At 42.5% G+C, this 27672-nt stretch overlaps 1 protein-coding gene across 1 annotated transcript; it reads left to right on the top strand.

Moving 5' to 3' along the window:
* Positions 1 to 26942, top strand: lmo1 (LIM domain only 1). Its single transcript, XM_069657482.1, has 4 exons — positions 1 to 804; positions 15395 to 15608; positions 24739 to 24864; positions 26189 to 26942. The coding sequence occupies exons 1-4, from the start codon at positions 783 to 785 to the stop codon at positions 26292 to 26294; spliced, it is 468 nt and encodes a 155-aa protein (XP_069513583.1). The 5' UTR covers positions 1 to 782; the 3' UTR covers positions 26295 to 26942.
* The last annotated feature ends 730 nt before the right edge of the window (positions 26943 to 27672 follow it).

Below are 27672 nucleotides of genomic sequence, written 5' to 3'. Positions count from 1 at the left end.
CTTGCCCTAGGGGTAATTAGTGTCCTTGGAGTTAAATAAGCTAATACTTAGACACCTCTGGCACAAGCAATTATGTTTGTGTATTGAATAATTGATTCAAAGAGGGGGGAAGGGCTGCTAATCAGATCTGAGCATAATGAATTGATTTAATTAACAGGGGAATCCGAGGGTCTCTGGAAACTGCGCGCATTTATTCAGTAGCAGCAGAGGCGAGCGCGGCACATAAACTGGCAGCGAGGCGGCGTGAGTTTGCTTTTAGCACTTGTCACATTTGCAATTGGATTTGTTTGAATATAGTTGCTGTTTGGGAGCAAATGAGAGCGAGAAAGCGAGAATATTAACAGCGAGGAGAGCTCAGCCGTTCAGTCTGAGCGTCTGATCCGTCCGCGTGCGCACAGTTATTACAGATAGGCGACACTAGATTTATATCGCTTTTCATTGTTTTGCCTTTTTTTACTCGCATGGAATTTATCAAGAGCAAGCAACGCTGTTTGATCGCGATTTATTTGCATTACAGTTCCGTCCGGATAGTGGGGATCTCGCCGTGTTTATAACCGCGTATTCCGTGTTTGAATTATTATTGATAGGAGGCAGAGAGAGAAAAAAAACGTGCAGACGGTAATTCATCTTTCCAGGGTTTTTTGATTTATCGAGGCGTAGTCTAGTCAACCGCGCGTTTCAAAGCCATTTCCAGGAGCAGCAGCTGTGAGCAGACCGAGCCGTGCAGCCTGCTGGAGCCGAGGACGGATCGCCCGGGGAAGGACTCCTCGTTCCTCAGGACGATGGTGTTGGACAAGGAAGAGGGTGAGTAACATCTCCGGCTGTAGGATGCAATAACCTGGGGTGTATCACACGGCAAACGAGTGACATTTCATGTGATTCCCGTCGCCCCGGACCCAGCGCGGACCCTGTATCGGCTCTCTCAACCCCATTTAGCCGCGACAGGGTCCGTGTTTCCGCGGAGAAAAACCTGCACACCGTGGCTGCTTTCTGCATCGTGAAGTTACACAAAGAACGTGTCATTACGTACAAAACTGCAGTTCAGAGTGGGAGAGTTGCATGTTTATTTAGTGCAGGTTTTGTCTGATGTGTAACCCAGAGTTTGGAGGAGACTCCACAGACGCTGCAGTGCATGTGGCTCCTCTTTTTTCCTTCCCTCCTCTCTTAAGTGCTTTTTGCGTCTGTGAAGTTCGCGAGGCAGCCTTTGACATCAGCACGGGATGGGAGATGACAGCAGAGTGCTTTTAACTTGATTGCAAATTATGGATAGCGCCGTGCAACGCTCGCTCACTCACTTTCCATCCAAATAGGCCTCCTTGCATTACTTATCTATTTCAATGTATTTAGGTTAATGGGTGAGGCAATCTAATTAATTTTAATTTAAATCAAACTCGCCTCTAATGACGTCCCATTTTGGATTAAACTGATGTGCGAGATGTGCAGTGCGTTTATCCCTTTTAGAGCACGGTGCACACATGTTAATACATTTATGCAACATTATGGTAATATTGACATGTAGAGTATATGCATTAAAGGCTTTAGATGGTCTGCATTAAAGTTCCTTGTGATACTTCTTTTGGAGTATTTTGACGTGTGTTTTGCTCACCTCCTGCTGAGATGCACAATGACAACCTCTTTAAACCAAAACAGATATTTTTGGGTGTTATATTTCCCAAAGTGCATTGCACAGGTTTTGCACATTTGAGTTTACCCAGAGTCCCTCCTCCTCCAAAAGTAATGGATGCATTTGCAACCCATTATTTATGTTTGAAAATGGATATTTCATATCTCTTAGCAGCGCATCCTTTCACTTACACATCTAAAAACCAATAAAAGGATTGCGGCAGAGGCATAAATTGCTCTGTCTGGATGAATCAGTGTTGTGCTGCAAATGTACCTAAATTAACTCAACTGTAAATTGTCTCCTCTGGTTGTCTGTCGAGCTAAAAGTTCCCTATATGATTCATGATTCAGATTGCTTTTAACAGTTATTGGCTAAGCAATATGGTAAATGTACAAGGTGATGCAAATGGCATTAGTGGGAAAGGATGCACAGGAGCATGTAATGCAGTCAATACTACATTAACTACTGATGCCCAATTACAGAAGCAGGCAGAGTGGCTTTTAGGAGCATTAGGACTTGCAGAAAAGCTGAGATCACCTGCTGCTCATTGCCTAAAAGCTTCACCCTTTATTTGCTGGTCCCGAGCAGCAGCAGCAGCAGCAGCAGCTCCAGCAGCTTTTTGGCCAGGTTGTCAACAGAGCTGCGTGGATCTGGTCTCTCTCATTGTGGTGCCTCTTAGCGTTTATTGGCTCTCAAGTTATAGGCTTGTCAATTCAACCTTCTTGTCTAATGTATCCACTTAGTGCCTGCACAAATAACCGTGTGTTTATGCAGGGATGGAGGTGTGGGTCTTTGTTTTGGGTGTACGTGTTTGTTTCTGTTGATTGATTCACGATTATGCCTCTGTGTGTGTGTGTGTGTGTGTGTGTGTGTGTGTGTGTGCGTGCATCTTAAGTGTTCATATTTCAGTCTTTATGAGCGATATAAAGCAGATCATCAGAGTGTCTGGTCTCGGGTTCAAAGTCTGCGATCATAGTTGGCGACAACATAAAGCTGCTGTTTGTTTGGCAGACTGGATTTGAACTGTGACTTCTTGCAGAAAAGTCTGTAACAGTTTATGTCACAAAAGCAAGAAACCCACCTTAATTTAAGTCCACAAATGTTAAAAAAACGTTCTTACAATTTCAATTACACTGCAGTTTGATGCAACTAGCTCGCCATGTTGTCGGTTTGTCCGCCACAAGTTACACGCACATATTAAACTTCCCACATGGTGCCGTTATTAACTTATAACGCACACTATCTCGCACAGCAGAGAGTTTAAGAGCCTGTAAAAGGCACACATGCACTCTTCTGTTAAATGACCTAATATCCAGGTCAAACTAATGCAAAGCAACACATGTACAAATTCCCTGTCAACATTTTATTTCACCCTGCGACATGAAGGCTCCAATTTGCGTCTAATTTGAGAGTAAAAAAAGCAACTCAGCCATTTTCTCTCCTCCTCCTTCGCAGCAGCTGCAGGAGAAGAAAGTGGGTCCACACTGAAGAATATTTTTGCTGAACATGAACACAACTACAGTGCACTCCTCACAGACCTCAGCAGGCAGAAGGAAAATCCTCCAGCTACTGATAAATGTCTGGTTACCTTTTTCTTCTTAATTTATGACCCTGTTATCGTCCTGTCCGGCGAAATTGGCACATTCATAACGCCTGTGATTGAAAAGCAATGCTTCAGATGAATACAGACTGCTGATCTGTCGGCTGCTGTAATAAAACTTCAGCTTCAGGCTCAGATTTTTATTTTGAAATAATAAGAATTGCTTCATTCTTTACCGCTGTTACCATGGTAATACTGTCTGGTAGCGATGTTATATTGATTTAGAAAGTGGACAGTAATATTTCTTTTCTGTTATTTGGTTTCTGAGGGTTGATTTCTAATTTCCAGCTGGAGATTACTTTTATATGTTCTTTAAGTCTTTTTCACTTTTCCAAAGGAATGCAATTTGCTCTCCTGTATTTGCTATTTTCTCAGCTTATTGGTTTGCTCTGACTTCAAAATTAAACTTGCCCATTTCAAATATTGAAATTACGTCGGCTTTTTGTGCTCTGGGCCCTGAACAATATTACAAACACATTGCTTCATTTGATATTTCTAAAGTCACCACCGTTTTTTTCAAAAAGCGTTATTATTACAGGCACCTTCATCGCCTTTGCAGCACTTTTCCAATTTCCACTTCAATGCAGATTGTCGAAGTTGTGTTTCTCAAACACTTAAGAGTGTAACCTGTGCACAGAAGGAAAATCTCCCTTTTTATTTGCACACATGATTACCAAAACAGTATGAATCTTCCCCTCCCTGACACAGATGTGATAACATAATCTACTCTGCATCGACACTTAGCATGTTTAGCGCTCTGACTGCTTTCAACATCCATATTATAATAAAGCTATTCTCATTACATACTTTTTCACGATTAAAGCTGTGGGAGTTTCATTCCGTCTCATCTGTTTCTGATTTTCCAAATGCAGAATTCCCACTGGAGACAATCTCGCCTGTCACCACTAACCCTCTAGATGCCTATCAGTCCTGATTGTTTCACACCTTTGAGAGCTCGAGATGTGTATCATTTCCCATAATTTTCCTTGGATTCAAAGGGACTGAATTGATCCTTACGAGACACGTGCTAGCGAACGCGCCCACCTGCCTGCCATGTAAATGGCTGCACTCATCAGTGTGGCTCGCAAACTCAATTATGCACTCTTGAGCTGTAAGAGCATCCCTTTCATTATCGCCAGAGGCCACATGCTAGCCGTGCTATCATACAAATTCTCACAACAAGATCCGGCTAAGGCATGCATCACAGGAAGCAGTCGATCGCCGTTGTGCTGCCCAGAGTCTTACCCTCTGTTGTCATTCACTTTCAATGATTTTTTTTTTTTCAATGTCAAGATAAAATTGTGGCGTGTTTTCGGGTCGTGTGCGAGAATAGAGAAGGCTGCAGAGATAAAAGCGCAACATTGAAAAATTACATGAACGAATAAGGAACTCTAAGCCGCAAGGGCAAAAACATATCGGCCCAATCGTTACAATGAAACCCTCTTTACAAAATCCACAATGTGCTGACAAGTTGAGACGAATCGATACTTTAAACCACATTTTAAACCACCTTGGAGAAACCTGATGTCTTATTGCAAGGTCTGAGACAAATGCAGACATGCACACAAGTACTGCTGACACGCTCTGAACTGTTCTCGCCTGCAGAGAATAAACCCCAATAATCTCAACCACAATTTAGCTGGGGTAAAAAAAATAAACTTGTTTATCATACAATCAAGTTAAAATGACACTGAACCACCATACAAGTATACATACAGGGAGTTATGTATCTGATTGCACCTGTTGGGAGCTGCTGTAGGACTCACACATGTACGTCTCTGCAAACACATGCACACTTCTGCAGCATCTCATAAGTCGTTTGCAAGTGAAGTTATTTATTCCCCTGTTTACTATAGCGCGCGCTCTCTGTTTCTGACTTGTTTGTCTTTGTGATGCACTCAGTAACGCTGATTCTTTGCTCTCTCTGGAAAATCATCTCTGCTTTATTCTGTCATCATAGGCTTTAGTAAAGAAGACAGGGGTGATGGGAACGTGGGGTGACACACAGCAAAGTTGTTGAGATGAGCAGATGTCAAAACTACAATGTCACCAGCTTTGGTTGCGTGGCGGCTGAGTGCAAGTGTCGTGAGGCCCAGGGAGTGTTACTGAAGGAAAACTACCTGCAGTGATAAAAACAGCACATCTAAGGCATGATGAGCACTTTGTTTACGACTCAGTCAAAATCAAACTTCTAACGCTGCCGGGGTTATTGTCATGCTTTATATATTCTAATCACACAATGCTCATGCTTCTTCTTTAATGCGATACAAAGTACATATTTGAAAGGATTGTAAACCCAGAATTATTTATGGGTGTTTAAATGTTTATTTGATGGTTAAAGTGCTTTACTCGTGCGTAAGCTGCATCTCCCATCATAACTGCACTGATGTCTTTTAATGGTCTCATGTGTCTTAAAGCAAAAGGATGTACCATCACACATTCAGTGGAGACAGGTCTTATATACCTCTCCTAAAATTCTGCATTGATGTGTATTTGTTTAAATGAAAGGCAGGGCTTTACACACACACGTGTGTTTGAGTGTTTTGCGGCCTTACCCCAAAACTGGGATATAAAAGCAGACACTGAAATTGATATCTAAGGAGTTAAAAAATATTATATTGCGTAATGTCAAGAAGCAATCTTGCAACAGATTCCTTAATTATATAAAAGCCAAACACCACTTCTAAATAACTCAAACCTACCTTTGCATTTTTCTACTGAAGCATCCTATTACTTCTGCAATTAGCGAACAGAAGCTTGATCAGTCTAGCTCTACTGTGTATGTGTGTGTGTGTGTTTGTGCCGCGACTATCTCTAATAGCTGCAGGGTTGTGGGGTGTGGACATATGTCACATGAAATGACATGACGTGTAATGTGTTATTTGAAAATGATCCTGTATCATCAGATTCCGAGGTGAGCATGTGGAGCGATGCTGCTTTTCAAACACATCTGAGAGCAGCAGCTGACAATTTGCACATACACCCAAGTGCTTGTAAGTTGTCTAAGTCAGGTGTTGATTGGTTTAGCACTGGTCCGTGCCAAATGTAGGGAAATGGACACCTGCAGAAATACCATACAATTACTGTAATAGTATAGTGGGAGAAATGAGCTATATGAACCGGGCTGTTGTATTCTCTCTTTAATGCGCACATCACAGAGCCGGCAGGAAATCTGGCCATGTTTCCCATTTGCAAAAGCTCTGATCATTGTTGTTGAGGGTTTTTTTTTTTCATGTGTTGTCGGCCCTGCTGGTGTGAGTCTGTGGCTCTGAGGATGGCAGTGTTGACTGGTCAGTAAAAGACACTTGTTCTGGTGGGTGTAATGAGCAGAACAGCCTGTAGGGGCTGCTAGCGGGACCTTTAGACTTTCACTTTGTTTCACTGTAAATGCCTTTTCCAACACAACGCTGTGTTGTGATTCTCATTGCAGTGTTAAGACCACAAAAAGCTTCAGTCAGAGCTAACTGATCATTGATGCAACTGTGCTGTAACTGGACAGCTGGTCATTTGTAGGCCAATAACTCGCAGATCTTCCGTTTTCATGCACCATCATACAATCTGCAGCTCTAATCCGACTTCAAATGACCTTTACTTGACTTTTTTTCTTGGCAAAAACAAAATGTCACATGCATTTCTCTGGGTCAAACACAACAAATTAAAAGCCTCCTTAGAGCTGATTTTTTTTTCGTACAAGAACCAGAGAAATAACGAGAGAGGATGGAGGCTCCACACTTTCTTAAGATGTTAGTTATCTTGTTGGTAAATAGAAAAGCCCGGGGTGCCTTCTCTTAAATAAGAGCCAACTTGCTGAGAACTAATCTCTTATTGGATGACCTTCAGTAAATCAAATCTTTAATAGCTAATTAAAGTGTGTGAGGAAAAGGGGGGGTAGTTATTTCCCTCTTAAAGCTAGTAGATTAGCTTCTGGATATTGAAGTTGGTGATTCAATCAGTGCTTAATTATGATGTTTGCAACTACGAATTCAGACGCAAATGACTGAACGCTCAACATTAGCTGAGACATGTCTCGAACACCTTAGACCTCTCTGTATTACAACCAAAGCTCATTTACGTATCATTATTTCATTGTCGTCTCGGGTTTAATTTCCACTTGATTTAAGCTAGTAACGAGTAATATTCCAAGTAAAAAAAGGAATGCATTAAAGGGTATCTTCAGATTAAAACATCAAACAGCATCTACATGAAGCAGTTTAGTTTACCATCTTCAAGACGACAGCTTCCCTAACTTCATCCATCCACTCTCCTCATTATTTACCCCATCAGGTGCAGGAGTAGAATGACATTAGAGGCCTGTGCTGCCAAATAACTGCCCCCCTGTGGGGAATTTGCATTATTCAAGATTAAAGAGCCTCACACAGTGCGCCGCAGTATGGTGTTCCTTCTTCCCCTCCATTTTCGACTCACTGAGGACCCTGAATGGCACACCTGTCTCCTGGCATATCCTTTGAAATAATAAGTGTGCAGTAATTGCTGGGGAGTGGGGAGGATTTTGAACATCACTTCCTGACCTCGTGAGTGACACAAACTTTAGAGGGCTACATTTATTCCTCTCCAAATGCATTTTTAATGCGGACTAAAAGTGTTTGTGCATTATTCTGTTCCGGATGGCGGAAGGTAGCTATGACAGGTCTAATGGTTTGATTTTTTTTTTCAGTTTTTATGTTGTCAGGATTCACAAAGTGGCAGATAAGATTGCCTCGTCTATCAAAGTTTAAAAGTATATAGTTTGGGAGTAGATGGATTTTTTTCCCCTTATTCAACCTCAAATGTAGAGTCGGGGGGGAGGGGGAATGATCTTGCACCTTCTGTAAAGGGACTGAAGATGAAGATGCATGCACCCTCTCTGTTATTGACAGCTTGCACTTGAATGAAAAATGGTAAAATGGCAGCTTTTAAGAACTAAACACCTCAGACCGGCAGCAGACAAAGCCCAACATCACGCCCACATGTGATTGGCTTGATGCAGAACCAAATTTTCTTGTTGCTCTGTCAACACTCTGACAGTCGTCCCTCTCTAAGAGCTCTCAGGGGTTTATTTGGGGTAACCCTGCATGATAAAAACCATCAGTGTTTGTGTCTTTTCTCCTCCTCCTCATTCATCTTATCCCCTCGCTCGCTTTCTTGCCCCATCTCTCCCTCCCTCACTCTGCCTCTGCTGCTGACAGCTTACCTTGCAGAGCTCTAATCTCCCCCTACTACTGAGCAACCAAGTGTTGGAACAAGTCGCCTTCTGTAATAATTTGGAAACTCTGCCAGTTTCATGTCTTTAAAAAAAAAAAGGCGGCAATGAATTTAATTAGAAAGCTGTTGCATATCTCTGTGATACATTTCTTTTAATTAACCCCATGTGAATAAATTAAAAATAATAGGGGGCTGAAAAGTGTGGAAAAACACCCTAATGAAGTTTTCCCGTTAATTGGGATGGAGTCTGCTGCCAAACCACAGTGAGAAGTGAGCACCAGGAGCTAACAATGCCTTCTGTAAGCCTCAGAAAAAGGGCCCAGGGCCTTCGTGCTGACTTCAAGTGTAAGAAATGCACCTCTGACGTGATGGAAATGACCGTGGGCTGGGAGAAAAGGCAGTCCTGTTCCAGGCTGCTCTGCTGAGACTCCCCATGCCGCGCTTGAAGCCGGGCCAGTGTTATTGCAGCCCTAATGCGGCTGACTCATTTGGAGCGGATCAGGAGTAATTATGGTAGGGAAAGTGGCTGCCGACCGTGGGGGTCAGGACACTTGTAACATGTGAAAAGAGCAATTATTCCAGGAGACAAAACCCTCCCTTATCCCGGGCAGTGCCAGGGTCAATGCAAGGGACGGCTGGGCTCCGTTTCACCGGGGCTTATTAGCCGCAGCAAGCTGCAAAGTTTGAGAGAGTGCATCTTGTTAATGAACAGTCCCCTCCTCATCCACACCAGCCCTGTCTGCTCTCTCTCTCTCTCTCGCTCTCCCTCTCTCCTGCTTACTGTGGGTGTTAATTATGTCATAATCAGAGCACGCATACAGTCCCAGAAATCACCTCACAGACCCCAGCATTCATACACAACCATCTGGAAATGTAGCATTCAGTACAGTAACATAGAAGGCTCTCACAGCACACTAAAACACAGCCAGTATTAAATGTAATATAAAGTTGGGCCTTGTAGGAAAGCTACCTTAATTGAGAGGGAGTGCGTGTCCTCGTGTTTCTCTCTCTGTAAGCGTATGTGTTCGCATATGCCCCAACTAAGGACGTGAACATGAACCACACAGTGAATCAGTGGTCTTTATTTTGCTTATCATGTATAATACACTCATCAGTCTTCTTTCAGCTAGCATGTGCGTTCCAGCTGATGTTATTATCACCAGATGTCTTGTGTTTTTGTCTTTTGGCGCGAGAGAAACGTGTCCGTCTATGGGCTCAATTACAGCGGTGACGGAAGCTGAATGAAAGGGGCTGATTCATGCACACAATGGGCAAGACATCTGCATGAGATCCCCATTAACCTTAGTGGCAGACACCCTGGATTAAGGGCACATTTTATTTGGGATTGCCATGGCTGCAGCTTTTACAGTGGAGGCTGAAAAATAAAAGAGAGGGGTTTAATTCAAACAATACAGCTTCTAAACTGCAGACCTATTGGGAGGTTGTTATACACATTGTATTTTCCACTGTTTTATATTGTTTTAACTCTTACCGCCCATAGGAGAGGGAACATGCTACAATAAAATGTGCTTTTAAGAGACGATTTCAGTCATGCAGGTTTGATTATGTGCGATGATGGGGTAACCTCGTGCAGCAGTTTGTAGATTCATCCTCAGCCTTTCCTGTCTCTTTGATGTCTTGTGCAGGAGTGCATTAGATTAAGTGTTAGTGATGACTGCTAAATGCAATAATTTGTTACTATAGTGTCTAATTTCCCTGAGTCTGTGTATATATGCACCCCGCTGGTGGCTAACTCCTTCTTATTTGCTGCAGCTGGGAGTTGGAATTATAGGGGCCCCTGAGAGGAGGCCCACCCAGGGCCAGCTTCCACCTCGCTGAAAGCCCACCTCCCTCCAGGAAGGCTGAGTGATTCTCATCAAGATCCTTTACCTCCCAGTGAACCAGCAAAGTCTGCATCACACCATGGCGTCGGGGCTTTTAATTGATCAAAAGACATTTAAAAAACAGAGAGAATCAGATGTTTCTGTCCCCTCTGCCATTAAGGCTGAGTGCCTGTGAGAGCAGCTGCTCCGCTGGGATCATGTGTGTAGTAGTGTGGTTGTTGTAGCTGTGTTGTACATGCATGAAAATACAACTGGAATCATTATATGATTTACACTATAGGAAATTGACATAAACAAGTCTTACCACATATCATTTAACTTAACATCTTCTGGTTTCAGTTTTTTCAAATCTCGGGATTTGCTGATTTTCCTACTTTTATGTGACAGTTAAAGAAGATTTTCATTTAAATAAATGTCTGTTAAGTCTCTATCTATCGTCGAATGAGGTAACACAATGGTGATTGAGCCTATGGCGCACTGATGAAAGCCTTTGCATTTGCAGTATAGTATTATTATGGACTGGGTGTCTGTGGCAACATCTGCAGAAAAAATCGGCAGCCAGTTAGTGACGGGTTTCCCATCACCCAGCAGTGGTTGGTCTGCCAGAGAGGGTAGGCGGAGCTAAGCGGCTCCTTTTCCGGTCTCTGCAAGTGTTGCGAGTAAACGGTTATGTACTGTGGCGGAACAAACAAAGAAAAGATGGATGACTACAGAAACAACTTCCAAAATAAGTGAAAATCAAAGAAAAAGAAACAAATTCGACGCTCAGATGAAGGCAAACAGTGATGGCGACCGTCAGTTAGGAAAATCAAGAGTTACAACCGGAGACAACTGTGGACGTCACACATGCGACACTGTCTGGATATCTGTGAAGTGTGCTCCCGCAATAACCGTTTATCGGCATAGGTGCGGCCAAAGAGAACGAAACTGAGATCTTCGAGATTATAACTTTAAATGAACATCTTTGGTTTTGGTCCGTTTGCCAAACAAAATAACACCTTGGTCTGTTGCAAAGACTTGATCAATAAGTCGATCTAATATCTGCAATTGTTTTGATAATCGATTAATAATTTGACTCCCTTTTTAAGCAAAATATAGAAAAATCCAGTGTCTCCAGTTTCTCATATATCAATATTTAAAGCGTTTCTAAAATATGACAGTAAAGTGAATATCTTTGAATTTTGGATTGTTCTTAGAATAAAATAAGCTAGCAAAATAGATCACCCTTTTGCTGCAGGAAGTGTAACAGAGATATTCACTATATTTGACCTTTGTAGACGAAGCAAATAATCAATGAATCCAGATATGATCTGGATTATTTGATAATAATAAAAATCATCGCTAGTTGCAGCCCTACATGAAACAATGTTTACATACAGGGACAGTGAAGTTAAGGAAGTGGTGTGAATTAATTTTATGATTATTATTATTTCCCTGTTTTGCACCCACAGCAGGTGATGCCAACGCAGGTCCCAATCTTCTTTTAGTCCGCCTGACATTAAACAGCATGGCTGATGGCTCAGGGACTCATAGGAACCCTGTATACATTAAAGTATGCAGCATAAAATCCAAGCACCTGCTCACTTATATTAAAAGTAGGAACCAAACATTTCTGTGATACTGATAGGAAAAGAGGTGTATGAGGCAAATCATCTTTCTTTCCACACCCTCGTGTCCACTCGGAGGAAATGCGGGTCTTGCCCCGTCTGTGTTATAATTGTATTTCTTTAATATCAACACTTCCTAGAGTGCTCCAAACAGCGAATTCTCTTTTAAAAGCTTAAATATATCAAAAAAAAGGTTAGCAGACTGATGTGATTCTTCTGATAGCGGTAACGACGGAAGTCTAAATGGGGTAACATAGAAATCGGATGCTATCTCTATAATGGAAAATACATGCTCTGACAGACTGCTTGGGCTGAGAAAAACTAACTGTACATATTCTTGAAAGATACAATCTTAAAGAAAGTAGATGGATGGAAGAGGGGAGAAATGACAGGCCTTTACACACAGTACTAATGGCAAATTAAATTCCTGCTCAGGATGGATTTTTGGCAGGCCGAGTGCTGTCTCTCCACTTTGAGGGCTAAAATGCATCCCTTGTTGGAGAATGAATCGTGATGTTGAGAGGCATGCTTTTGGTGACATCAAATGACACTGGAAGGTCAGTGGCACTTGTATCTGTTAAATGGATTGGATTAAGTGGAGGCTGCCTCCTAGTCTGCTGCTTCCTTTCATAATGCAGCTTTTCTTTTCTGGGAGGCGGCGAGCATGGGAGGTTCTGTTCTCCTCCACAGTTTCACAAGGCGCCAGGAGTGGTGACAGGTGCAGGAAAATGTCTCGTGGCATTAAGGGAATTGAAAAGACATTTACTTTACACACTCATTTTTTTTTCTGTCACTGCTCTTTGTTTAGGAGGTTTGAGCTAGTGCTTGCTACACTACTATTAAAGCTGTTTTCCAGAGGCTGCTTTGGTAGAAGACATCAAACCTGTGTTTGTTCCCTGCAATGGCGTCAAGAAAACGGCGTCAGTTGAATGTGCAAACTGGTTTCCTGGCAGACACGAGGCATTCCTCCACTGAAACATTTCCCTTTAAGTCAGGCCTGAAGAAGCAGGACGTGTGCATGAAGACACAAATGTCGAGCTAACTGCAGACACAGGACTTGGGTCGCGCAAAGGCGCGCGTAGAGCAGGGTGCAAAACAAAGTGTGCATCCAAACGAGGGGGCGTGGAGCAAACAGCGATTCCAGATTAGGCTAAGCTTTGGCCTTTTCAAATGTGATGTAAAACACGCCATGAAATGTTTAAGGAGTGTGTAGCGGGTGGTGGTCTCAACCAATTAGGAGTAGTACTCAGGAGGTGGGGGAACGACCTTTTTGTGTAATTAGTTCTCTTATTTAAAGCAAAGATTTTGAGTAGAATAACTAATTAGGTGTCATAAAAGGCAAATTAAAGATTTTGGTGATCCCAGAGGGAATTGCTGCAACTCCTTTCTTTTTCCTTGCACGAGCTTTTAAGCACACACACATACACACGCACGCACACAGGCGTTTTTTTCTCTCCTCATTAAGACTGTTTTTAGTTCTGTAGAAGTCTGTCAGGCCAGCACTGTTGGCATACCTGCAGAGAGCTCCCCTAACAAGCCATGAAATGCAGGTAGAGGAGTCCACCCTTAGCCAGTGTGGCTTGAATTTGAAGCTTTTTAGCTTCATTTACACTCAACATTGGTATTTATAGCAGGTTTTGTGATCCTAATGTGCCAGCTTCAAGGGGCCTGTTTTGAGGAGGGGGGGGTTTGAGGGAGCTGGAGGGCAGGCAGAACACTAATTGATGGCTCCCATCGCCAGCACTGAACCAATAAGCCTCTCCCTTTCACTTCTGATAAAGAAATAAGATGGCTCAACACCACCAGAGCACTTACTGACACATAAACCAAAGCCATAAATTTAACTAACAAGCTCTCCTATTTCTTTCACCTCTTTTTTAAAAGGGGGAAACGCTAATTACATTACATTCATAGCATTACTGATGTGTGGATGGCCAAGACTTGCAGAGCAAATCTGGATCCAATAAGGCACTCGGTGAGTCAATTTAGGTGTGCAGATATGTGTGTGAGAGAGAGAGACAGAAAGAGGGAGAGAAAATATGCTTTTTTTTTTATTCTAAAGTAGTCCTTTGAAAAGTGGTGGAAGGTTTTTGTGAAAGAGAACGAACCTGACAGGCTTAGCAGAGAGAAACGTGCACGGAGTGAAGCGGTCCCCTGTTGCCAGCTGAGGTTGTGTTTATCACACAGAAGTTAGTGTAAAATGGCAGCTCCAACTGCACAATGACCCCATTCACACTCAACATAACACTGTCGCAATCCTGCATAAAGACGTGAAAATAAAAACTTTATCTAGCCTGGACAAAATGTACCTGCGCACATTTTTTAAAGTGCAACAGTTAACAAGTGACATTTCATACAAACTCAGTATAACGCGTCTCTAAAACGGGCCTTTATAGATATCCACACACACATACAAAATGCTCGCCTAACCCCCTGTCATGCAGAGTGTCCAGTCTTTTTTTGTGTGAGAGAGAGAAATGTGTTTTGAAAGTAGAGTGGCAAGTGGCGTCCACTGTGTGTTCTTTTAGACGGATCAATAGCTCAGTGTGTGAGAGAGTGTCTTAAGAGCTGTTGTCTTGTGCTTTCAGCTGTGGCAGACCTGTTAGTGCTACAGAGGGGAGCTGCGCGCCCCTGCCTCTGTACCACCAGTGGCCTGAGGGGGGCTTTTAGTCCAAACACAAATGTCAACCACACATACACTATTAGTGTTTAGTGCAGTTATTAAATGGACTTTATTTGTCCTTTAGGAGGCTAAAAGGCGTGCTTAAAGGGGACCTGCGTGACAGCGGGGCAATTTGCGAGTTTGGTAACTTAGGCTCGCTCGTTGCAGACACATGAGTACAGATAAGTGTAAAAGGAGGAAAGGCTGTAATGCTCTGAGTACTGTGTGTGTGCGTTTGCGGTTTGCCTGCGCTAATGTGTGCGTGAGCGCTGTGTCTGTGTGTGTCCCAGTGTGTGTGTTTGAAACACAGAGAGTGAGTGTATGCTAAAAGGCACTTAGGCCATAACATATCTCACTGGGGTCTGGTAGCAGCGTTTTTGTGGTCAGAGGCTTTTTAAAAGGTTAATGTTAATCTATACCAAACAAAGCCCATGAGGAGCTTTTACAGCTGTGGACAGTTGAGTGAAATGGGCTTTGATGAAATGGTAGGTAACTAACGTGCCACTCAGCTCGCTGTAAATACCACAGTAAGCAAAATAAACACTGTGTCTTTTATCCTGAGGAACACACACGACATGCCCCGTCCTCTGAAACCTGCTGCAAGTGATCATGTAACTTTTGTACTACAGCATGTTCTTGGTGGAACAAGTAAGTCAGGGCTTTGTAGTCCAATGTGACCTGTGTGCCTATCTACATGGAAGAATGTTTTCTTTAATGCATATGAAGCAGGTAGGCAGTGCGCTGTGGCTTAGACGCCTGGAGAAGCAGCCGGCTTATCAAAAAGAGAACATGAAAAGTCACTCGTGTTCCCGGGCCGTAAATCACGCGTGGCTGTTTGTCTCCTTATCACTACAGGTGTGCCGATGCTCTCCGTCCAGCCCAAAGGGAAACAGAAGGGGTGTGCTGGCTGCAATCGCAAGATTAAAGACCGCTACCTGCTCAAGGCCCTGGACAAATACTGGCATGAGGACTGTCTCAAATGTGCCTGCTGCGACTGCCGCCTGGGGGAGGTGGGCTCCACCCTCTATACGAAAGCCAACCTCATCCTCTGTCGCAGGGACTACCTGAGGCAAGAAAGACACACAATCACCTCTCACAAACACTAAACACAAAAGCCACGCCATTCCAAGAGCCGTGTGACATGAAAGGATCACAAAGGGGGTTTTTTTCTCCCCTCCTGGTAGAGTTTGCTTTGGTTTCTCAGTGTTTGTTTCCTGTGGCTCCAATTCAGCGAGACACAGCTCAAATCAATGATGGAAAGTTAACTCAGAGAAACAACTTAATCCAAGCTAAAACTTATATAAAGAGACTTTGTTGTCGTATTCTTTTACAGCATGCGTACAGCAGAAAGTAATGTTGTTATGGGGTGCTTATATACAAAGATATTGCACGGGCAGATAAAGGAACATTTGGGGCATGTTAGGAGCAGTAATCCTCTTTCTTTTTAACCCTCAAAATTAGAGATGTTCCAAAACCATTTTTCCTTCCTGATGCCGATAATTAGATATATCATGATATCTGATTGGATTGACTAGCTTCACATTTCAGGCAGCATCAAAGGCAGATACTGAACTCGTAATGCAACAAACTAATTCTAAACATTATTACTGTATAACCTGATTTATACATTCTTGCACAAGTATAATGATCACATTGGGAGCTTTTGTATCATGCTGATCATGCTTTATCAACGGCCTCGCTGCTACCACCACGATTACTTGGTCCTAGAAACACCACACTATTATTGTAGGCTGTTTACAGTTAATATTCCTGCTATCAGCAGAGCTCAATTACTTTAACTGAACAGGTATATTTATAAGGACAAAGATATATGTTCGTTTATTTAGGTTTAAGCCACTACATGTTTGTTTTTGTAGTGCCTTTGTTCATATTGTCCTCTTTTCCTCAGTGTTGACATGAAAACAGAGGCCTCCTGTCATGGAGGAGGGTATAGCTCTCGCTTGCACAGAGCTGTAGGCTGTGAGAAAGCTCCCGGCAGGCTTGTTGCTTCATCAGTGTCTTTGGCTCGGTATCTCCCCCTTCAGATGCCCCTGCCATCTGCTTGTTAAATTAAACATGACCATTTCCTGGGCATTAAGTCACATTCCCAATGAGATCCTACCATTTATCTGAGAGAGAATCCCCCCGGGGCCAACTTAGGGATGCCGGTGCCCTACAACCCCCCCCCTCTCCTAAAACTCCCTGTCCTGCACCGTCCTCCCCCCCCTCCCTTTCTCTATTTCCCTTCTGCCTACTTGTTCCCTCAAATCCTCACCAATACTTCCAGTTTACTCCTCACTAGGTTTAAATGAGTTCATTACTCTACATTTTTTTAATTAAAATGGCAGACATGATTTTGCATCACTACATCAGAACCTTAATCAACTTGGTTATCTCCCTAACTCACTCATGGATCTCGATGACATCTCACTTCTACCTCAGCTTCTCCTGTGACCTGGAAGAAGCCTGCAGCCCACTTGAGAGGCGCTTAGGGACGTTACGTGGAGATAGGCCATTACCATCCATCAGTTCCCACCCACAGTTAATGCTTTTAAGATGCAGTGAGAGGTCCACTAAGACCTGATGTTGCCCCCAGAAGGGGCAGATGGTGCAGATGAGGTAATAATAAATGGGCAAATGACCAAGAGAAGGCAAAAATGATGAAGCTCAGAGTTTCACTTGGTAAAATACATCTGCTGAAAGGACAGCAACCCCAGCCTCCCCCCCCCCCCCCAAGCCATAAGTGCCTAACTGGCACTGTGGAGGGAGACGGAAAAGCTTTCTCACACATTAAACCAGTAAGATGTAGAGGTCAGAGAGGGGATGAAAAACTGAGAGTGACATATGAAATCAAGAGTTAGGAATAGTGAAATAAGAATAAAAAGGAAAGAGGAGGAGGAGAGAGCTTTCTGTGCTCCCGCGTTGCCCCGGCCTGCCTAATGAAATCCATCCCACTCGCCTGCTCTTCAGCCTGCGACAAATGCACAACACTTAATGGCTAGAGATGCTTGAGATGAATTCTATTATGGAACAAATTAAAAACCTTGCCTTGCGTATAGAGAAGAGGCAGTTTGAGAGTATTTCAAAGTAGGTGATGCAGTCTCCATCCTGTTTCCTTTTCATCCCTTCTTTCCTGTGTAGAAAGACGTAGGCTCCCCTCACCTGCAGTAATGAAGTTAAATCTGTGCGCTGAATTAGCCTCCTGCACTTCATTACAGGCGAGCCGCTGGATCAAACACACTTTGGTTATTTCCCAGGGTTTGGAACCCTGCCATGCTCACATTAATTATTATAGGAGCTCCATCTGTGATTGTCCTTCACTGGCATTAGCAACTTATTGAATGCACTCACGCTTTCCTGAGTCTTACACACCATAACACACACAAACACTAAAATGCACACATGCCTTAAACAGCGTCCTCCCCTGCCCTCCAAACCGCTGCGCCTCCAAAAAGTTCAACGTCCCTGGCATTCACTTTCCTGTATCAGGAGAGTTTTTTTAGCAGCTTGGCCACGCTTTTTCATTATAAATGAGAATAATAGATTAATTAGCTATTTCCTTTATGTCAAGGGCCCAGGATGGTACGACTTCACCAGAGGGTTGACAATCTAGTCATGGTGTGATCATCAGGACTTGAAGCCTGAAATCATTTAATCTTCTATTTCATATATTAGAGAGGACATAATAGTCATCCACTTATCAAAATGGGGTATAATTAACTGTAAGAGGAAAAACGTTTCAAGATAATGAACGTTATAAGTTATCCACAAACCGGTGAAATAGCAGGGGGAAGATGATAGCTCCATCTGGATGTGACTGTTTTTTAAATCCGTCCTCTCCGTACTACTTTAGTTAGTGAAACAATTGCTCTCCTCCTCCCGTAACAGTTGCTCTTCCTCTGTGGGAAAGATAGAGCCGAACAGAAAAGGTTTACTCTTTCAAAAAGACACAACTGTTGGGGAGGGTCAGAACATGGGATGCATGCATTAACAGCTTTTCCTTTTTATGAAATCTGACAAACCCCCGTGCAGGCTGGGAAGTCTCAAAGAGCTCAGTGAACAGGTAGAAAACTTCAAGAGCCACGGCCCAATCTGAGGGAAGCAATACAGAGAGGCAGATGATGCACTGAAGCAGCTTTAAGGGTTTGAAGTTAGTAAAGCAGCAAGTTAAAAGAACTAAAGAAGGCCCTCTTTTCTCTGCAGACCCCGTGTAATAACTCAATAACAGAGGAAGGAGAGCTGAGCTTCTTTGCATTCCTGCCATCCAACTCTGCTCCCAACAACCCACATCAGCGCAGTTTAGACTGTAGGTACAAAATAAGAGCGTCTTCTAAAGAGGACAGAGTATGGCACAGTGGTAACGACTGTAGGTAAGATTTACATTTTGGGGCAGGCAACCTGAAGTTATTAAAATGACTAACTCTTAAAGCTGAAATGGGTTTGTCAATTAATAAATTAGTCATTTGACACACAATGAAACAGCTATTACAATTATAATCAATACATTTTTAAAGTAGTTTTCAAGTACAAAGGAAAAAAAGAATAAGCTGCTTTACTTTGTTTGATATGATAGAACACTAGGGGAGAACTCACTAAAGGTGTCCCGCAATAACTTGTGCAAATGACACAAAAAGACTCCGCCTCATTCTCCAAGCACACGCAGAGGTTTGAATGCACCCCAAAGTGCGCTGCAGAGCAAACAGCATCTCTGTGCTCTGGTGCTGTTTGCGCGTATTTAAGTGAGTCATTATGCATTCGGGGGACATTTAGCCCTTTTCTATGCAAATGAGCCTCGTGGCAAAAATAACCTTATTCACAAACACCAGTGCTAGCAGCACCGCGCAGATAGAGTGAGAAATATACCACCTGGAGAGAGTTCGTGGTAACTGCGGCACACCTATTATAAGGGCTGTCACGCTCCGAGTTTCCACTGATCATGATGACAATTCACCTTTTGTGTGATCAAAAAATGTACTTGCCTGTTAAAACAACCTGATAATATATTCGTTATATCTATTCATTACTACTATAATCATGAGACCAATCAGCCTGGGGCTGTGCGAGGCTCAGACACGGGCAGACTGTGTGGAGCCATTACGCATGACAGGGGTTATTATATGTCATATAAAAAAATGAAGCTACATTACAGACAGTTAAACTAGTAAACACCTGTGGAGTCTGGACTTTACAATAAACTATTCAAAGAGCTGCCCCCTCCTCTCCCTGCTCATCATCGATCCGTCAGTGTGTGCTCAACGGATGCCTGAGAGCGCAGCACCGCGCAGCAGAGAGTGGAGGTCCAGACACCGTGTTTGCGCTTGAATATCATCAGTGCAATTTGCTTTGTGAATCAGACCTTGAGACGGAGCAGATAGCGGGGGCAAATGATGCGCAATTTATGGAGTTATCAGCGGCCGCAATTCATTCTCTTCCCCCCTAAATATCATGGTATTTTTGTATATAATATGTAAGAATGTAATATATCCCTATAGTTACTACTGTAGTTGCAGGCCTACCAACTTATATGTATAAATAAGTAGTACAAAATGCGTCGTATAATGTCTGAAAACTGCCCTCACTTTATACCGCATTATCCCGTTCAGAAATCCAAGCCCGAATGTCTCACAGGACGTAGGGATCTGCACTTCTCACCCTCATATCCATATAAATAAACCACACAGGCGTCTATTTTAAAATAGGACTATTTGTGAATTAAACCCTGTTACAAGGCTGATGATTGATCGTCACAACCTGATGGCTTCATTCTATTATGAGCACCTCTGAACAAGCAACTCTCTCATATTTTCCAGAAACTCACCTTTATGACTCCATTTAAATAACAAGTGAAAAAAAAATGAGTTTCTGTTGATTTTTTTTTCTCACTTTCCTTTTGAGAATATTGATTTATTTAATCCAAATGACCAGGGAAATTGAAGTGCATGAGCCACTGCACTCCTACAATACAGGACATGTGTCAGAACAATACGTGGGAATTCTGCAGAAAATAGTCCATTCAGACAAAAAGCCCATTGTGAATTAATGAATTCATGTTTTTCAAAGGTGCAACTTCTGTTCTGTGAAGGCACTGTTTCAGTGCTGTGAAGCAAATCAAAGACTGCAGATACGGTATTAACATAGTTTCCTTGTGTGTGTGAAACATTGTGTTCATAGTGTGTATGGTTTCTTATAATTCCAGTTTATCCTCCATGACAGGTTGTGTAGATGTCATTAGCTCTATAGATGTTTTAATTAGAGTATCATCCTTTCTTTTAGCACGAGATAAAGGTGATAAGTGACCTGGTCAGTCCATTCATGTGCTGCGTCCTACTTTGCTTTCAAAAGCTTGATAATAGAGCCTATTGTGCCCAGTTGATTTCACTTTGTGTCACTTACTTCTTCACTTTTGTGCTAATATGTTACATTCTCCTGGCGTCCTCTCGATCATTTGTCGGTGTGAAGAATCCATCGCTTGCTATGCGCAGCTCCACCTCAGCCGTTACTCGTGAGACTGCTGCAGTAGTGGTTCAACTCCGGTTGCTTTTTAGCTTCATAGGAGCTGGAAGAGAAGAGAGTAATGTGTTTGAACAGTTCTCCCAGGCTGTAATCTCCTCTTAGCATGAGGAGCCCAATTAAACCCAATGTTGATGCCACTTTATAACTCAGACACATCAACTGTTGGCTGAAGAACTGTGACGCAACACACATTTTTTACACTCCAACTCTTTATGTCATGGTAAAGATGGAAGTTTTATTTTTCTGTGTGATAGTAAATCAAGGAAGTCATCTTAGATTGGAAGAATCTTCTAATGCTTTGAAGACTATCAGGGTGATTTAGAGGGACCCTCTCAGTCAGGAGAACGTGCCAGGGTCCTGATGCTTCTTTCTTACTGTTCTTGCACCTTGAAGGTGCAAAGTCTTTCTGTGCAATCGGCAGAGTGCTAGTTTACCTTTGGTTAGTTAATCAAAAGTTCTACCAACTATTTCCTAAAGATAACAGCTTGGTCGTTTACCTTGGAGGGGGGTCTGCATCGCCTGATATCACAAGACCAATTCATAAATTAATCTGAAACCTCTGAGGTAATTTTCGATTTCCAAATAGTGTTATCAGGAAGTAGAATGCCCCTCGACTCAGTTGGAAAGATCTGCAGCCAATCAGAGAGACAAAAACTTTAACATAGCGTTAGGCTACAAGGCAGTAGCTTCTTCCAACATCCAATTCATATGGCATAATGAAAAACATAATACACAGACCTGAACTACATGATAAACTTTAGTAGCTAACAAGAACCATTTTTATTTGGCAAGAACTACAATTTAATACTGATTATTATTGACACAATAGCGAATTTAGCGTTTAAAATCAGCAGCAACCGTTTTGGCAAAATGCATCATACAGTTGTTGTATTAAACCCACCCCCTGTCAGATGAATGGTTTTGATTATAGACTGTATAAAAAGATGGACAGCATGACAGCTCCCTAAAAGTGAAGCCAAAACATTTGGAGCGCCCCCTGCTGACTGGCTGCAGTATAGGTCATAAAGCCCGCCTCCTCCATGTTAACAGATGGGACATGAGTCAAACTATAAAATCAAAATACACACCAAATAAATGTTTCTCAAACATGGTTTCTGTTATTATAGTTAGTTCTTATTAGACTGAAGTGTTCATTTTTCTGACAGGTTTAGTTTTAATTAATTATTTGATGCTGTAAAAAGGATGATTGACAGCTCTGTTGACAAATACGGCTCCTGCAGCCGATCCGTTCCGGCTTAGCAGAGTGGAGGAGGATCGGCGAGAGGAGATGTAACTAAAACCTCCTTGCTGTTATTTTTTGGTAATTTGAATGGGTTTTGGTTAACGAAAGTGGCTACGGCGGCTCCACCTGCCGATGTCCACTGCACAACTCTGGCTCCAAATTACATCACCATCGCAAGATGGCAGCGCCTATCAAAGGGGATATTTTGGCTTCAATTCTGTACAATGAGAGCAGATGGAGACGTGTGGTCCATCTATATATACAGTCATTGGTTTTGATTGGCGTAGCCTAAATCAGGTGGGATGGAAATTCCTCTGAACTGGAGGGGGAGCAGAAGCATCGGCTGGAGGAAATACGATACGAAGATTTTTCAAAAAAACAAGGGAGGGAATGCAAACCATTTTTTTCTGCTGAAATTAAACATTATATAGCTTTCAGTATATTTTCAGTTCTGTTTTTTGAATTTGTATTTATTTATTTATTTTTTTAGTTCTAAGTTTTTCTCAAAAGACAACCAAAAAACCCTGTGTCTCTGCTAAGCTGTTGAAGTTGCACTCTAGAGTACTTGAGTAGCATCTGTAGAGGTGAGATGCTCCAAAAGAATTCAGCAGGTTTCATAATAAATGTAGAAAAGAAGCTTTACCTATAGTATCTGGATGTTTTGTTTGCAGAGTACACAGATGTAGCTTAAAGGTAAAAACCAGCCACAGGACTCGCACACCGCCTTTACTGAAGGTAGAACTTAGTGCCGGCAGCAAGCTGGGCTCCCCCACCAGGCGTTTTCACAACCTGTATGTATCAAGTGAGCACCATGTCCACAGCCCAGCGGGGTGTAATGGAGATGGGTTAGAATAATCCCACGAGCTGTTAGAGGTGTGTGCGTGTCAGACTCTGTAAGTGACCGAGGCTCTCTAGGCTCTTTTATAGCCTCGGTTCCCTGAAGGAGAGAAAAAGACATCCCTGTGTGACCCTGCAGACCAGTATGGAGCTCAGGTGTGGTGAAACCGGGAGCAGACCCTGCCGCTTGACTGTCTTGATGACACAGGAAGAGGGAGGAAGTGGATATCTTTTGTATGGGGGAAGAGAATAAAAGAGAAAATTAATGAATTCAATCATATTAAAGAAAAGAAAACATGGTTGCCAGTGTTTGTTTGCAGGAAAACCAATATAATGTAATAAAAACAGACTCTTTCTGCTGCACTTATACTGGGTCAATTTCTGGATCAATTTTGGTGGAAAAACAACTTTTTAAAAAGGTCTTGATGGACATAAACAGCTTATTTGTGAGAGTCCGGTGGGCGGCAGATGTCGGCTGTATTTACTGAAACAGTAACCAGTTGTAACAATGTCTCTGTTTAACACCATGTGAATCCCTCTCATGGAACATAACAACCTTTCTCCCTCTGTTTCTGTCTCTCCCGCTCCTCTGGGGGCAGCGGCTCCTTATTAGAAGCAGGGCTGCTGGATAGACGTTTTCTTTAACAAGGTGAAAGCAACTGAATGGGACTAGCATAAACGAGGCGGAATATCAACAGTGTGACTCCTCTGTCTGAGCCCTACATGTTTGGTGGGAAAAGTGTTTAACATACTGTTGGATTGGCAATCTGCTGTCGCCTTATCCCCTCTTGCAAAGCTGTGAAACGGCCCTTCTCCTCCTGCAGAATATATAAATCTATCTGTGCTTCTGAATCTCCAAATTAAACATAGGGGCAGGCGCTCGGAAAATGAAAATGTAAATCGGACTTAGAAAAGCATTTCGGTTCCTTTGCTTTGAGGAGAAAAGAGATCTACACCAGTGCCTCCTTGCTCTGTTTGTGACCTTTATCATTTCTGCTCCTATCTAATACGCCTAAACAAGCAGCAGCCATGTTTAAGCAGGGAGTGCGTTCGCTCTGAAACATTTAGTTAGCTCTTCAAGGTTACATCTCCACCGTCATTGTCTCAGCCTGCTCTCTGAATAAAAGCAGAAGCAGAGAAAAAGAGAGAGGCCGAATCGTTGTAACAGAAATCTTTTCAACTTATGACTACTTTACAGAGGGAAGCCTCTCGTGTAAGAATCCAGCTGGCTTTGGTTGGAGACAGACTCATTAGGTATTTTAGCTGTGAAAAACTTTCAACAATTCAAATGCTCTGCGTCAGATGTGTTTTTGTTGCTTTTGTTACGTGCGACGAGGGAAATCCTTTGAAGAAGGAGATTAAAACCATGTGATCATTTTAATTAGATCATTAGCAGAGAATTAAGATCTACGTTTGTGACTCTCATTAACAAAAACAACAAGCAGGTGTCATGAAGATTTGCGCATTTCATGCAATGTATTTCCCCTTCAATCAGCAATTGTTCTTGCTGTCAGTATATACATGTATATATATTTTGTTTGCTGTTTTATTGCATCAAGGTAAAGGCAAGGTGGGTTAATCTCTGTCTGTGCTCTCTGTCTTTCAGGCTCTTTGGTACAACGGGGAACTGTGCAGCCTGCAGTAAACTGATCCCAGCCTTTGAAATGGTGATGAGAGCCAGAGATAATGTTTACCATTTGGACTGTTTTGCCTGTCAGCTTTGTAACCAGAGGTAAGGATGGGGGGGGATCGCAACTGCACAGCAACATTTGCTTTTCGAACAGCATGAATGAAGTGTTAAAATAGCTTAGATATTAGAAGCTGTTGAGGTAGAGCAGAGTTTATTATGTTGTTAAGACCAATGAAAGTCTAAAAAATAAGCTGTGTTGTAAGAATAATGGTTGCTTTAATGCTCCGCTAATTGACACCATGCTAGCACTCCTTTTTGTGGCTAGCTTTGTACATCGTCTAAGTCAGACGGAGGTAAAATTAGCTCTTGTTCTCAAGTGTGAGAGGAGGTATAGAAGCTAAAAAAAATAGTCCCCCAGAGGTGGACCTACACAGGTGTGAAATGGTGTTTTCTTAATGATACCTACTATTATGGAAAGCCTATGCTATAATACACATAGGATATGATGTCCCCAAATATTGCCTTTTCCCCATTAATACACTGTCAGTAATGGCAGCACTCTGGGAGCACAACGTTCTTTGCATGCTTGTCAGGGGTGCTGTGACCCTGTTCCTCCACACAGCACAAGCCCATTAACCTTCTGCAGGCCACATTCAGTTACCATAGTGAACACCTGCTGTAAGGGAATTATGACTGCAGTCTCTCTCCTCAGCTGGCAGACATGAAGCCAGGTCTCATCTGGCACACTATTGCCATGGCTGTTCAACCAGCCTGGCTCATTACTGCAGCCAAGCTATGCCCGGCTATATTCTTATCTTCACTCCCCCTTCAGTCACATTATGGAGCAGTCACACAAACAAACCGCAGCACAGAGGAGGACATCAGTAGGCCGGGCTGCTGTGTGTTATTTTTCCTCTTCAATTCTCTGAGACTGAAGAGGAAAAACATTCGAGCACTGGAACTAAACTGGTGTGTAAAAAGCTAACCCTGTGACAGAGTTTCTGTGGAAACTCCGGTGGTGCCAGTGGCTTTCTTTTGCCAGGCCCGAGGAGGAGAGTTGACCTGCCTTTCATTGGCTGCCAGCGCTCATGTCTGCCTGCTTTCAAATGAGAGGGTTTTTAATCTGCTTTATTTGAAGCCACACATTGATGATGACCATCAAAACAGGCTTTGAATCTGTCGAGGAACGGTGTCAGAGTGCGTCAGGTGAAACATCTCCAACCAAATGTGTGCAATCAAACAGAATCATCATTACCTGCTGATCTTGAATGCAACATTTTCCCTGCCAGAGCCGAGCAGAGGAGAGCCAGTCAACACACACACACACACACACACACACACACACACACCACTCTGTCATAATGCCAACAGTAATCGCCTTTGTGTTTTAACGTTTCTGCCTTTGTTTGTTTTTCTCTGCCGACAGGTTTTGCGTGGGGGACAAGTTTTTCCTAAAAAACAACATGATTTTGTGTCAAATGGACTATGAGGAGGGCCAGCTGAACGGGAGCTTCGAGACACAGGTTCAATAGTGTGAACCTCGTGGCAGCAACAATCGGCTCCACACTTTACACACGAGATGGATGTTCTGCTGCACTTGGAAAAAAAAGACAAGCGTCTGTCTGCTTGCCTGCAATACTTTTTAAGACCCCTTTATCGGTCCTGAAGGACTGTGTTGTAAATGTTTAACTTTTTGCCCCTCCCACACCCCAACACTGAGCAGTTACAAATTTTGATGTACAGTTGTGCCTGCTTAGCTGAGCACTGTATTGCTTGTATGTTTTGTGAAATTTGTTTCCGGTTTGTTTGATTTTCCTTTTAGAAATGGTTCATTGGAGGGTATGTACAGTCTGTTTTCTCTGTATATATAAACTGGAACATTTATTTTATGAAATGTAATGCAATTTTATTACTAGTGTGAATTAAAGATTCTTAAATGTTCATAGTGAGTTTTTTCTCTTGTACCGAAACCAAAGTTGTGGAAGGAGGTTAAACCCATGTGTTGATATGTAATCATGTCTCCTAAAATCTGCAGTGCTTTAAAAAGCCTTGCAAGAGAAAATATATTTGAAGTCCGTCTTCAAAACATGATGCAACTAAACACGTTTTATTACATTTTGCAGACTTCTGATGGAATTAGAAATGCTGTTTAAAATGAACTAAATAAGATTTTATTTGGAATAAAAGAATGCTTCTCCAAACTGTGTTGTTGTGAACGTGCAGGTGTCATGAAAGGGATGCGTTAAGCCGAGCCGCTCTCAGTGATTCATGCTTCACTAATTGCCATCTGATTATGAGGGTGAATTGGCCTGGAAATGAAATGCAACAGCAAATAAATTAGAGGGAAAATAAATGCTCATTGAGTTTGAGCTCATTCAGACTCATCAGCAGCAGAGGTGCAGAGCTGTATTAAAAACTAGTTTTCCCAGAAGACTTCGTTAATGGAGCAGGGTGACACTGTTTGTCTGATGATGTTTTATATAATACACACACACACCAACAGACAACAAAACACCAAGTCTGATCGAGCTGTCAAATACTCAGCTGATCCTTCAAGCAACAACTTACCTCAATGACTTCACTGTGACATAAAGTTGTGTGAATCACTTTATTTCGACATTAGCTTCTTAAACTAGGAAGAAAATTATTCATGGTAAGAAAACTTTAAAGAAATATATTCAAAATATTCCACAGATACGACTTTTCGACACTAAAATAAATGCAAAAAGGTTTGTGACTCAAGAGCAACAACAGTGTGCTTCAGTCTTTATGGGACCAATCTTCATTTTAATCATTCTGCTGGTACATGATGGTTTTGGTGCCATTGATTTGTCTGTTTGTGAGCAGGATTACGGAAAAACTAAAGGCCCAATTTTCATGAAACTTCGTAAAAGAACGTAACATTGGCCA

The sequence above is a fragment of the Semicossyphus pulcher genome, unplaced genomic scaffold (assembly GCF_022749685.1).
Source record: "Semicossyphus pulcher isolate SPU_LCO1_2020_fin unplaced genomic scaffold, fSemPul1.0.p SCAF_1, whole genome shotgun sequence".
Lineage (NCBI taxonomy): Eukaryota > Metazoa > Chordata > Actinopteri > Labriformes > Labridae > Semicossyphus > Semicossyphus pulcher.
The sequence above is the reverse complement of the archived record's forward strand: the minus strand, read 5'-3'. Positions and strand labels throughout refer to the sequence as shown.

What these genes read in the sequence shown, in the direction of transcription:
- lmo1 (XM_069657482.1), top strand. Translation starts at nt 783, where the DNA reads ATGGTGTTGGACAAGGAAGAGG. An exon ending in TGTCGCAGGGACTACCTGAG is followed by an intron (nt 15,609 to 24,738) that starts GCAAGAAAGACA and finishes TCTGTCTTTCAG; the next exon opens with GCTCTTTGGTACAACGGGGA. An exon ending in TGTCAGCTTTGTAACCAGAG is followed by an intron (nt 24,865 to 26,188) that starts GTAAGGATGGGG and finishes CTCTGCCGACAG; the next exon opens with GTTTTGCGTGGGGGACAAGT.